This window comes from Akebia trifoliata, chromosome 15, assembly GCF_017979445.1.
Source record: "Akebia trifoliata isolate Shusen 1 chromosome 15, ASM1797944v1, whole genome shotgun sequence".
In the NCBI taxonomy this organism is placed as follows: Eukaryota; Viridiplantae; Streptophyta; class Magnoliopsida; order Ranunculales; family Lardizabalaceae; genus Akebia; species Akebia trifoliata.
In genome coordinates, this window is record NC_141389.1 from 9,276,687 (window position 1) to 9,290,364 (window position 13,678).

Below are 13,678 nucleotides of genomic sequence, written 5' to 3' on the forward strand. Positions count from 1 at the left end.
TCATTTTTTTATTTTTTTATTGTGTTGCTGCCACAACACACAACTCAACTCACAAATGTTGCTGTCCACACCTCTCTCTCTCTCTCTCATATAATGAAATTATAAACCCTCAACCACAAAACCAAAATCTCCCAAAGTTGTTCTAGAGAATAATTGTTCACAAAACCCAGAGATCAAAACATGCAAAAAAGAAAACCAATAAACTACTACTTTCTAACTGCAAAACTCATGGGTAAACCATGTTCAAAGGCTCAACCATCCAATCAAGGTATTCAACTCCAAGATCAAAGTCTAAGTTCATAAAATCATTTGGTAGTTGAAGATCACCAAAGTCACCAATATTGTCAAAAAGTTGCCCAAAATCATTGATAAATAATGGACCATCAAATTCATACCCAATACTAAGTTCTCCACCAATTGAAGATGAAATCAATGATTCCTTAAAAGACATGGAAATCGTTTTTCTTTTTTTCTCTATTAACGCCCAATGGCGATCTCTGTAGATCTTCTCAAGCTGCTTGACTCAACAAGATTAGTGACGAATCACCTCTTCCCTAGTTAGGAACTCGGATTTGTAGAATAATTGTCTTCTTCTACACCATTAATGGTGAGAGGAGGTAGTGCTGCCGTTTCAGAATCCATGAGATGAAGATCAAGATTAAGGTTAGGGTTTTAGATCTAGCAAGCTAAGATATTTGAGCTTTGGGTTAGTAAATCTAAGTTAGAGAAAGACGTCTCTCTCTACTTGCCCCTTCTTTTCTTATTTGAGAAGAAGATAGAAGTAACAAAAATCATTTTCTGCTAGTGGCACACCACGCATAAATATACTTTTTTTTTTGTAATTTGTGATTTTTTCCTTGGAATTCTCTCCTCATCACGAATAACATTAAAAAAGATATATTTTTTTGTTTCTTAATACATCACTTACAAATAATTATATGAGAAGAAAATGAAATTTTTTTTAAAAAAAAATCATTTTATGCTAACGGCACACCACACATAAAAATACTTTTTTTTTGCGATTTTTCCTTGGAATTCTCTCCTCATCACGAAAAGCATTAAAATATATATTTTTTTTTTTTCTTAATACATCACTTACAAATAATTATATGAGAAGAAGATGATAATTTAAAAAAAAAATCATTTTCTACTAACGACACACCACATATAAAAATATATTATTTATTGATTTATTTATTTTTTTTACAATTCTTTTCTTGGAATTCTTTCCTTATCACAAACAACATTAAAAAAGAATTTTTTTTTAATTTCCTAATGCATTACTTACCAATAATTTATTTTCACAACTCACCACCCATGCATAGTAACGTGCTAATTTTTCATCCAAAATTTAAATTAAAAAAAAAATTCATGACTCTCATCTCAACCACCATCATTTCATCCTCAATTCATATATCACTTTGAATCTTTCATTGTTTACGGTCATCAAAAGGTGACCCTCAATTGGATAACAAAAAAACACAAAAATACAATACCAAAAATTCAAAAGAAATGATCCACAATTAAGTCACAAAAAAATAAAAATAAACAAATAAATAAATAAAATAAATCAAACTAAATATAAATTTTTTTTGCAATGCCCCAATATTTGGGATTTTTCAAGTTTGATCCTCAAAGTCCTCAGTAGAGTTGCCACTGAAAGCGCCCTAGTTCTACGGGTTGCAGATCCACTTTTTTGGGATTTGGAAGTTGCCACCTAGTTATTATGGTCTAGGAACCATAGGAACTGAAACATTGACTCTAAATAGATAAGAAACATTAGTCTATAAAAAGAACAGGTCTGGGGATCATGTTATGGGGTTGGAATGTATTAAGCACCAACCTTGCCCAACAAACGCCAGTCTCTACTTTCCCAAAAAAAATCATATTGCTAAAAAGACCTTAAAAATAAATAAATAAAAACTACTTTTTACCTGAGTAATTACGACAACCGGTTTCCTCAGAGCTAGCAGAGAGCGTCTTCGTATGAATTTTTTTGTCACTAGATCTGCTTCTGATCTCTAGGTTGAGATATCCTCCTCCTACATCTGAGTATTTTCTAATTTTTTTGGATATTTTTTTGAAAGGTTTATGAGTGTTATTAAAATATTTCTGGGTGTTTTTTGAGCAAAAACTAGGGTTTAACTATTAGGTAGGGAGTTGGGACTTCAAATTTAAGGTTTTGAGAAGGTTGGGGGGTGTTTCTGACCTCTCTTTCCTACGATTTCTCTTGACCTTCGAGATTGAGTTGTGAAGGCTTCTATTTATAGAGTTTTTTGGGAGCTTTCTAGTTTGACTTGGTTTCTTTTAGATAAGATTAGGTTGTTTAATTAGGATTTTGAATTAGAGTTTTAAATTAGGATTTTCATTCTTACGTACAATGAAAGAATATTTTTTAAGTTTTTTGGAGAATCCCCCTAAATATATCTTTAATTCTTTAGACCCCTAAATGGAGAGGTATTTTAATAAATGTCAAGTGGGTCACTACTTAAAATTTGGCCCATGGGCTTAATTAATTGATTTTAATTGTTTAAAATTTTTAATTCAATTTATTAATATTTCACTTTGCGTTAATTAATTTTTTAATTATTAATTTTGAAATTTTAAATTTTTAGGATTGAAAAATTACCATTTTACCCCCGAAGAGACTTTTGCGTTTCAAAGTCGTTTTTCGACTTTTTGAGGTGTTTTGGAATTAATTTTTCCTAAGAAATTCAATGGAAGTATCAATTTGTGTCATTTATGAATTTTTTGTGTGAAATGATCGTGGATAAGGGTATATTAGTAATTTTGTCAAATTTTATAAAAATTGACGAAACGATTTATTTGGTTTTAGTTTGTTGTTTTATGTGTTCGAAAAGATTTTCTTACGCGTAATGTAGGCTCTAAGGATGTTTTGATGTTAGGGGTATTTTGGTAATTTAATCATTTTTAGTGCTTTTCTCATAAAACTTCTTTTTGTCTTAAGAATGGTGATTTCTACATTTTGAGTCAAATTTTCCTAGCGTTGAGTGATTTCTGAAGTTTTGTTCGTTTGAGATACCTCATCTGAATTTCTAAAATATATCTAGTAACAAACAAAAACATTGGAATATTCATCCATCATTGGAAATCGTAGCAATTGAGTTGATGAGTTGATTAATAAGGCGAGTGCGAAAATGGGGTGTCTACACCTGAGTCAGTATTTTGAGAACCAGATTGTGACGGTTCTCTCGTTGGCTGAAGATGACCATCGAGAGATCCTCAACTTTCTACTGAAGATGATCATGCTTTGAATATAGAAAGAAGTGCTAACCATTGGTCCCAACATGAGAAAAAGATACAGAAGTTGCTATTGTAACTACTCGAGTAAAACCTATAATGGGTTTGACTCGAGAGAAGATCAAAGAAATGATAAAAAAAAATGAGACAATAAAGAGTGCTAATATTGACACAATGGTAGTGCAAGCTGTCAGGGGGATTCATAATTCTCCTTTTACAACGAAAATCTTGGCGGAAGAAATTTTGAGGAAATTTGTGCCGCTATATTTCACCCCTTATTTTGGGATGAAAGACCTGGTGAAGCATTTTTTCCACTTTCGGCAGATGCTAATAATTTTTAGGATTACATTACAAATAAATATAATAAAAAATAAATAATTACATATTTATTAGTAGGAAAAACTATAAAAAAAAATTAATTTATAATTATTAAAAGAATTAGTATATTAATTTATAAGTTTATAAATTATAAAATATATCAAATAATTTTTCAATTTTTTATTTTTAAATATTGTTAGAAAATAATATATTTTCCCTTATTTTGAATAATTATTAAATAATATAATCTTAGGAAAATTACTACAAAAAATAATATAGTAAAATTTTGGGAATAATAATAATAATATTATTATTATTATTAAAAAATATTTATAATAATTTATCAAAAAAGTAATAATAATAAATTATTAAAAAAATAATATATTAGTTCATAATTAGTAAAAAAATCATATTTATAAGTATTAATAAAATAATAAATGAAAATCGACAATTGGACTGCTAGTTTTCATGAGGGTGTTTTTGTCAAGTTGAAAATTGATGATTCAACCATAAAATATTATTTTTAATAATTATTGATATTCTCAGAGTTTGGCATATTGAACCCTTTTGTTTGGACTGCTAGGGTTAGAGACTTCGAAATTGTTGGGTCTGTCAAGGAGACAAAGAAGTTTAGAAAATAATTAAATAAGACAGGACCATCATGTAATAGTGTCTAGATCATTCCTATTAACTGGTTAGAAAATTTGAGGTGTTTTCTATCTCTGACATGAGCCAGAGCATATGTATTAAGGCATGTTCTGGTTAAGGGAACTATTTATACCTGAATTAGGCTAAAATGAATATATTTGTACATTTATTTTGAAGTTTTTCTAAGAAATCATGAAGGGGTAATGAAATATTTTCTAGTTTTGTTGAGATAGACATTAATTGTTCTAATGTGTTTATTATGTAATCATTTTTTAATTTTGATTTATTTTTATAGATTTCTTTTGTAGGAACTTTTGGAATAGTCCAATTTTTTATGGATTGTTCTATGTTTTCGTTTGAAATTTCATCATTTTGTTTAATTGATATTATTTTTATTGAGTCTGTTTGAGAAGAGATACTTCCTATTTGTAATTTTCTTTTAAAATGTTTTAAAATTATTTTCATTTAAAACAAGTTAATTCTTTAAATTCTCTAGTTCTAGTGGCTGGTCAAGGATTTACGACATGACTTACACAACACTAACTGCGAGCTTTATTAACCGATTAGGAAGCCTTGGATCTAGATCTAAAGTTTTTAAAGATTCACTTTGCTTTTTATGAAAAATAATTTATAAAACAACTAAAAGAAAAGCACAAAAAAAACTCAATATTTTTAGAAATTCGTAGTATTTTGAGATCTTATCCAATATAGTTATAGTATAAGGAGGTCTTACTGATGTATCTTTTTTGTAAGGCATAGATGATGCCTTTATGTTACTGGGCCTAGGACTTACAGGTGTAATTCCTTTAGCTACTGATAACTTAAATATTTTCAAGAAATATTTCATATTTCTAATTATAAGTAAATAATTTAGTAGTATAACAGTATATGATATTGATAAAAAATTATACCTTTGATTTGAAACTTTTGAAATAGTACAGATACTTCTGGAAACTTTTGAGACTTGACTTTGATACCACTTACAGGATCAAGTCTATTTTTGATGAGTTTTGAGAAACTTTTGATGGTTATTAAGATGACAGAAGATTATGTTTGTAGTTGAAGAAGGAGGTTAAAAAAAGTCATGAGGGTTTGATGAGGGGATGAGAAGAAGAGAAGAAGACTTCAAATTTCAAGTTTGAGGTTGTTTCAAATTGCAATCCTTCATGTACATTTGAGGAGAGAATAGAGAAGTACATTCGATAGGAGTCAAACCCTCGACCAATCGATCATATGATTAAAAACCACAAGCCATACCATTACAACACAAATAATTAATTAAGCAACAAATTTTATAATTAGCTTTTATGAACTACTTGGAGACACTTAATATTTGTTTTTGAATATTCTGAAAATTTTAATATATAATTCTAATTGTAGCTATGTTAAAAATGTAATGTTTTGATGTATTCATATATTTTAGGATATTCAAAGTGCACATCGATGTGAACTATAATATTTTTTTAAGTTTAGATTGTATGTTTTAATATTTCAAGTTTAGTTTTACATATTTATTTATAAATTAATTAATTTTGATAACTAAATGTGAATGTATCTAAATGTATCGATTTTTTAGAAAATCATTACATTGAAACGATACGATATTTTAAACCAAGTTCTCACCAACTCCCAACTCCTAAACCCCAACTGCCAAAGTTCAAATTATTAGTTAAATGACTAAATCAATTATTTGACTTTATATTTCAAGTTTGAGGTTGCTTCAAATTGCAATCCTTCATGTGACCGACAAATAGATTTTGAGGGTTTTCTGCTTATTTTTTGTGATGGAGCTCTAAACATCTCTTTTCCAAATTGATAGCAGAAGTCTCCTAATTTTCTTCGAGATTTTTGTTTTTCAATTTGTTTTTTGAGTTTTAGCTCAGAGCACAGTTTAAGTCCAACCATATTGACTCTTTGTATTAGCATTCCGAATGAATATAATCGGTAATCTATAGTATCTGTATCATTATTTTTTAGGCGTTTTCGAACTTTTTCTGCAAATAATTTGGGCAAGCCTGATATGAATTTTTCTTTCCAAAATACATCATCACAGCCAGAATTTAGGGAGTATAATTTAGATAAATAAATGTTTTTATACCATCTAAAATCTGTTATTGTTGGGCATTTTAGGCTCATTAGTATTTCTCTATCTTTTTGGCCCATTTCATCTATTCTACCATTGAAGTGTAGAAAAATGGTTGATATTAGAGTTAAAAATCCATCAAGTTGTGGTTTTCCTTTGTCGTCTAATTCTGGTTTTCCATTTTCATTTAATTTTATATGTTTTATGATTTCATCTCTTTCAGTTTGACTTAACATATTATGCCACCATCCATATAGTTGTCCGGTAAATCCTCCTGCAACTGCAAGGGTCATGTGTTCTACCGAAAGGTTGTATCTATGACAAGCATTTCCAAATACTATCATTTGAGATATAGTGTTCATTATTTGATAATCTGTTTGTCCATCTATATTCCATTCATATATTTCATTTCCATTATAATGTTTGGTTGGATTTTTTTTTTCTTCAAATTAGAGATCAACAGGTGTTGGTCTCTTATAATAATTTTTGTTTTTATTATAATAATTTGGCCTAGAATAAGACGTTCTGGGATTTTTATATCTTTTTAGTTTATTTATTTGAAGGGCCTTTTTCATTATTACTAGATAATTGTGACTCAGATTCTGAAGAATCATTATTTTGTGAGTGAGTTTCTGAAGTATTGTCTTTATTTTCAGTTAATACATTTATTTTTAGATTTCCTTGAAGTCTCTTTGTTATTTCATCAATAAAAGAAGCAGAAGTGTCGATTGGTGTTAAACCTTCTTGTAAATGAAAATAATTTTTTATTTTTGTAAACTTCTCAGGTTCTTTGTTTAATACTTTAGATGTCTGTCCTATAAGTGTTGGTCTTAATTTTTTATTACTATTAGAGATGCTTTCAAAGTGTTGACCTAACTGATTAAGGTATGTATTAGTATAATTATTTTGTTCTATTATATGAGATAAATCCTTTTGGGTGCAAGGAAGATCTTTTTGAAATTGAGTTTCAGATTTAAGATGAGTCGCTGTAGAGCCCATAGTTTTTATTGATCTAAATGGGGAAATATAGATTCTTTTTCGTTTTTTAAAGTTTCCCATATTTGTACCTTTTGTTTTATCATATTTACAGAGAGCTTATCATTATTTTGAGCTTTTAACCATAAGAATAATGGAATATGAGCTTTTAACCATAAGTATGTCTGTAAAAAAAACAAAAACATTTATCTTAATGATTGTAAATAATTATCAAAGGATTAACTAAATGAAATAAATGAAGAAATTAATAATTACCATGTTAGTTTTTCAAAAGTGTTTTTTTTTTCTATAGTCGTTAAGATATAAATGAAAATACAATTATCATTTTTATTTTAAGTAAAAATATATCACATAAAATAGTATTATAAAGATCTCACTAAGATCCTTTTTAACCATTTTATTTTAATGGTGAACCAACTTATGTCCAGAAAGATATAATATTTTAAAATTTAAAATTTAAAATTATTTATTTTAAAGGATTGATGCATGCATAAGTATTGCTAATTGCAAATAAGTAGCGTGAAATTGTCATGAGTGGTAAATTTTAAAAATATTTTTAATTATTTTCTTGATAGACTAATATGAAATGTGTCAAAATCTCTTGACTCCCAAGAATGACTCACGAAAAAAACTCGTGATCCCAACTTTTTAAATACAAAATCCAACGATTGAGATTTATCCTCTAGGTAAGTATCTCTGAGATTTGTATTATCAAGATATTCATAAATCTCAACCATTGGATTTTGAGTTTAAAAGGTTGGGATCATGTGCTTTTTTCATGAATCATTCTTAGGAGTCGATGGATCCCAACCCCTATAAAATATACTATAAAATTACATTTTATAAAATTATTAAACTTTATTTTCATAAATAAAATAAAAAAAAGGGAAAAAAAACTTGAGGGAAGGCTTTATGTAATAGACATGCATATCATCTCAATAAAAGATGTAGATAGGGTTACAAATAATTAGATAAAAGTATTTTATTTTTTATTTTCTTAAGTAAAATGTAAGGATACCACTTGACTTTTGTGCTTGAATATCTTTGATGTGGTAACATGCAAACATCAATATTCATATTTTTAGCTTTAACTTCAAACAAAGTGACTAAACTACAACGACTAAGCAATCAATGGTTCTAAGTCGTTTCTCTAGAACAATTGAAACATTCTTCAATTAATTATTTTGAAATGTGGCCCAAGTCATCCATTATCTGACCCACCCTTCCTTGGGGGACCTATGAATGATCCCTCACCCACTAATTTTGTGGGTGTCAATATCTCATTTGATGCAGGTGGGTGCATAAAAGTTTGGTACAATCTTTACTAAAAAGGGACTTGGTGTGGTACTGTGATTTGTCATTTAATTAATAAGTGCCCTATACATTTATTTGGCAGATAATTGAGTGATTTGTAAATGAGTCCTAATAATATGACTTACCAGGTGTCATATTCAATCGATTCCCTGATGAGGACAAGTTCAGGAACTATCGATCTGTATGCCTTGGGATGCATGGCTCCCTCGGGATATACTTATTATGGGGAAATGCAATCATGTATCTCGAGGCATATAGATCTATGGTTCTTGAGCTTGTCACATCATGGAGTCAATTGAGTATGTCACCTGGTGAGTCATATTATCACGATTCTTTGTAAATATATACACATCTTTTGGTGAATATTTGAGACACTTCACCATGTTTTCAAACTAATGACATGCCTCCTTTGACCTTGATTACAAAGACATAAACACCCTCATCTTTGACCTTTAGTCCCAAATCCTTGATTATTCTTTCCAATATAAGTCATCTATTAGCTCTTATCGGTAAATTATTCTTGGACACTTTAGCATGGCTCTTTGTTTGTCTTTTCTCCTTGGCTTTCTTGCTTTTGCTTTTGTATCTCTCTTGGAGGACTCCTTGTCCTCCCCTTTTTATTTTTGATAAATTCAATTGCATCTTCATTACATCTTTTACCTACAATTCCATTGTTACATAGTACCTCTCACCTTCAATCTTTAACCAAAAACCTTTAAATTTATTTATTTATTTTTTTCCCTTTTGAGAATCAATCATCTTCAATCCATCATTTTCAACATAATTTTTAAATGCTCCCATCTTCAACCTTGAAGATTTACAAGGTTGAATACATAAGTAAAAAAATTTTACCCAACAAGTTGAAGATGACTAGTTTTTGAAAGAAAAATTAAATAAAAGATTGAAGATAATGGGCATTTATGACATTTTTCAATTGTAAATGCATTGAATCTCATCAATTTGAAAACACAAAGATGCATTTCAGATATTCTTCAAAACCTCCGAACTAACTCTGTATCTAAATTACCTCAAATGATTTGAGCTTTTTTTTTCAACGGTATGGGCTAGTGGCAATGGATTGGTTTAGGCCTAAAATTTGATCCAATAATTTTGGATTTGGATTGATGTTTTGGATTTCGTAAAGTATCTGATCTAATATCTTATTATATTAGATCTATATCAACCATGTCCTTATTCGGTAAGGACACAATCCAAAAAAAACATACAAATTAATTATATATTTGCTTAAATATATGATATATGAAGTTTACTTAGATTTTGTACATCAAATTGGTTTTGATCTGATCCGATTGTTATTGAATTGGGTCTGGATCTTAATTTTGAGATCCATTAGAAACCCAATCCGACAAATGTGATCAGTTTGAAATTCAATGCGGATCGATCCATGAGAAGCCCTATGGGCTTAGCCAAATGGATTAAAAAGGTGGGACCCACTTATTAGTGGGTCCCACCAAATGCACGTAGGTCCCACGTGTAGTGGCGGCGAAATAAAAACACGGAAATCTTTCTTTATTCTTAACAAAATATTTAAAATATTCAGAAAAAAAGAAGAAGAAAGAAATTATATTAAAAATAGAGAGATTCTATTGCCACATAAACGTTTGCTAACGCCACCCCAATTCATATGTAAATCACGAAAGAATTAGCACGCATCTTGGGGTGGCATTAGTAAAGGTTAGTGTGGTAATATAGAATTTCTAAATAAAATATGAGATTTGATGGTATGAGAGCACTTCTTCGCCTTCTCTTCTACTCGCTCTAACCCAAAAAACTACTCTGCTTAGGGAGGTACAGTTCTTCGAAATCTAATCTCTTTCAATTCGTTTTAAGTGATAATTTTATTCACATATTTAATGTTATTTTTTCTCATTACATGCTAATTTGTTGAAATTGAAGTGTTTTTGGTTGGATCTCTTGGCGCGACATACCTCTCTCATGATCTAATCCCAGATCTACCAACATCTATGGTTCTGTGAACTTCGATGACCTTAGGGTTTACAGAATCTTGCTTATTCTTGGTTTTTTTACCTGAAAAAAACTGGGTTTGCTACTGTTAGTGTTAAAAGTTTTGTTTTTTGGTTGAATTAATGGTTATGTTGCTGTATTTCAAGTCTTTTGGTGGCCTATAAGTAGAGTTTCCGTAGAATTTGTTCTGAAAAATGTAGTTTTGTATCAATTTTTGAACAAGTTTGATTGAATTAGGGGATGTTTGGGTGACTAAGGTTCAAATGGGCAACTTAGATGGCAAAGAAACAATCCCCACTTAAAATTCTGACAATGCTGTCCAATTGGGTTCTTTTTAATAAAAAAATGTGTGACTCTAATATTGGTCATAAAGGGTATTTTATTGTATCCAAATATGTTACTAATGTGGGTTCCCTAAATTTTGATATATATTTTTTTACTGATATTTCTAGGTGGTGGAGCGATTTGTTACTTCGATTGTAATTGAATAGAAAGTTACTAACTTTGAAGTTTCCGGGTAGTCATGGAAGAAGAGTATGTGTCCTTTATATGATTTGTTAAATTATTTCGTGGATTTGAAAATTTCATACATTTTATCTATTTATTTATTTATTTATTTATATTGACTTCTGATTGAAATTAGGGGAAATACCCTCGAGCTTCTACAACGTTATCGACGTGACAGACGTGTACTTCTTAATTTCATACTATCTGGTAGCTTGATTAAGAAGGTTGTCATGCCTCCGGGTGCTGTTTCATTGGATGATGTTGATCTAGATCAAGTTAGTATCGATTACGTCCTCAATTGTGCTAAAAAAGGTGACGAAACATATTTAATATATTCGTCTCATGGGTATTGTTGTACTTGTACATTCCCATATATCAATGTTTTTTTAATGGTCATGTCTTGATATAGGTGGAATGCTCGATCTTTCTGAAGCTATTAGAGATTACCATGATAGCACCAGCTTTCCATCTATGGTAAGCTATGATTTATTACGCACATTGTTTCTTGAGTTATATCATATGAAATTCTGCTGGACATCATTTTTTTTCTCACCTTTGATATATATATTTTTTTGGATAAATATAACTTTATTGAATAAAAAGGAGAAAGAACAAAAGGCAGTCAAGATGACTGGCCTTACAGCAAAGAACAAAAACTAACTTTTAACACAAAGAGTCCCGCCAAAATACAAACTCTTGGAAAAAACACTGTTGAACTCATTGAACACTTTAGACTAACAGAAAAGTGACCCTAAAATTTTAATAACAAGCTCTGGAGTTGAGGATACCTCTCATTGGAAAACATGTAATACAAGTTGGTTTGCTCTTTTTCTTTTTTCCTTGTTTTTGCCTTCTTTAGAAATGCACATGGTATTTTGTAGCAGACAGTTTCATATAGTTAGGGATTGAATCTGTAGCTCAATTGGTTGGCATACTTCTATGCAACCATGAGATCATGGGTTTGTCTCGGCTTATCATCTGCCGAAGAAGAAAACAAAAGAAGGCAAAAACTTGTCATTGGTGCAAAAGTTTCCATTTTTTGAGTATAGACATACAAAATGGAAATAGAGATGCTGGCTCGCAATGGTTATTTGGATGCAGCCTAAGTGGCAGGACTTAAACCAACCCCCACTGACCTGATTTTTTTGGTGTTCCCAGACAGCCCCTGTTGTTTGTTGTTTGTTGTTTGTGTGGCCATTCAGCTGAATGGTTGTAAATTAATAGTACCTTAGTGGCATCTGGAATAGTTATTTTTTTGTATTATCCATTGTAATATGTTAAGAAAAGCTGTTTCTGTCCGACGTCCATCTTCTGGTTCTGTGCTTTTTTTTTGTGTGTGCAGATTTTGGTTGGACAAATCAATCAATGCTTCACTTACCGAAAACATTAGCTATATATTTATGATTCATTTCACTTTTTCAGAACAATACAGGGTCCATGGAGGAATTTTTTCTTGTTACAGATCTCGAATCTTCAGGATCACCTCCAAGAAGGCCACCACCACCAATTATGGTGTTTACTCCGTCACCAGTTGTGCCAAGTCTATCAAAATCACAGTCCCTTCATTCTGCACAACTTCAGGAGCTATCTGTTGATGATATTGATGATTTTGAAGATGATGATGATGAGGAGTTTGATAGCCTTAGGGTTTCAAGACGGAATCCAAATGATGCTAGTGATCTTGTGTTAGGCTTGCCTTCTTTTGCGACAGGTAATTATGATTTAGAAATATAAAGTGATAACTGATAACCATGAATTCGAACATTCATCTTAGAACAGGTGTAATATGGTGTGGTCCATTTGATTTTCTTTGAAAAGGGGAAGTAGGGAGTCACTATCCTTGAGAATAGTGACAAAGTCGAGGTTCGTGAATAATTCAGCAAGAGAAAGCTTTGGAAAACGTCAAAAGTCTATAAAAGCGGGAAAACATTGAATACATTAAAAGATAAAAATAATTTTTTAAATATAAAAAATATGTATTTCATATATTAAATGATAAATTAACACTTAAAAAATGCTAAAAATAAAAATAATCTTTGATTTTTCAAAAAATTGTTGATTAAATCACGATTAATCGTGATTTTTTTCAAAAACTTCTCAATTTTTTGAAAAAAATCGTGATCTAGTCGACAACTATTAGAATCGTGATTTAATTGCGATTTGTTTTAAAAATCTCAGATTTCTGTAACTAATTCCTTGAGAAGTGTCTATATATTGGGACTATTTGCTGATTTTGGATTATCGGATACTGCAATGAGAAGTGACATATCATGAAATGTTTGTATATATTAATTTATAAAAAATAGATTGATTACTTAATGGTTCAAAAATCAAGTTCATACATAGTTTTTAGAGAGGGAAGGCGGAAAAGGACATGGGATATGGCATTTTAATTTGAGAGAGTTGCTATTGCCACACCAATTTTTACTAACACCACACCAACTGTGCAATTCTTTGGTGATTTATGTAGGAATTGGTGTGGCATTAGTAAAAGTTGGTGTGGCAATATTAACTCTCTCATTTAATGTTCATCCAAATGAAGACCACAGTCTTAGGCCTCTTGTA

General features: G+C 30.2%; 1 protein-coding gene across 2 annotated transcripts in view; it reads left to right on the forward strand.

The window, feature by feature from the left end:
- The first annotated feature begins 10,353 nt into the window (after window positions 1–10,353).
- LOC147384250 (plant/protein (DUF810)) overlaps window positions 10,354–13,678 on the forward strand; it is a 73,892-nt gene continuing 70,567 nt past the window's right edge. For both annotated transcript variants that reach the window (XM_086426820.1, XM_086426821.1), the window contains exons 1-5: window positions 10,354–10,429; window positions 11,059–11,140; window positions 11,250–11,425; window positions 11,523–11,587; window positions 12,536–12,824. In XM_086426820.1, coding sequence (XP_086282946.1) covers window positions 11,130–11,140; window positions 11,250–11,425; window positions 11,523–11,587; window positions 12,536–12,824 — 541 coding nt within the window. In that variant the 5' untranslated portion in view covers window positions 10,354–10,429; window positions 11,059–11,129. The remainder of the gene's footprint in view (window positions 10,430–11,058; window positions 11,141–11,249; window positions 11,426–11,522; window positions 11,588–12,535; window positions 12,825–13,678) is intronic.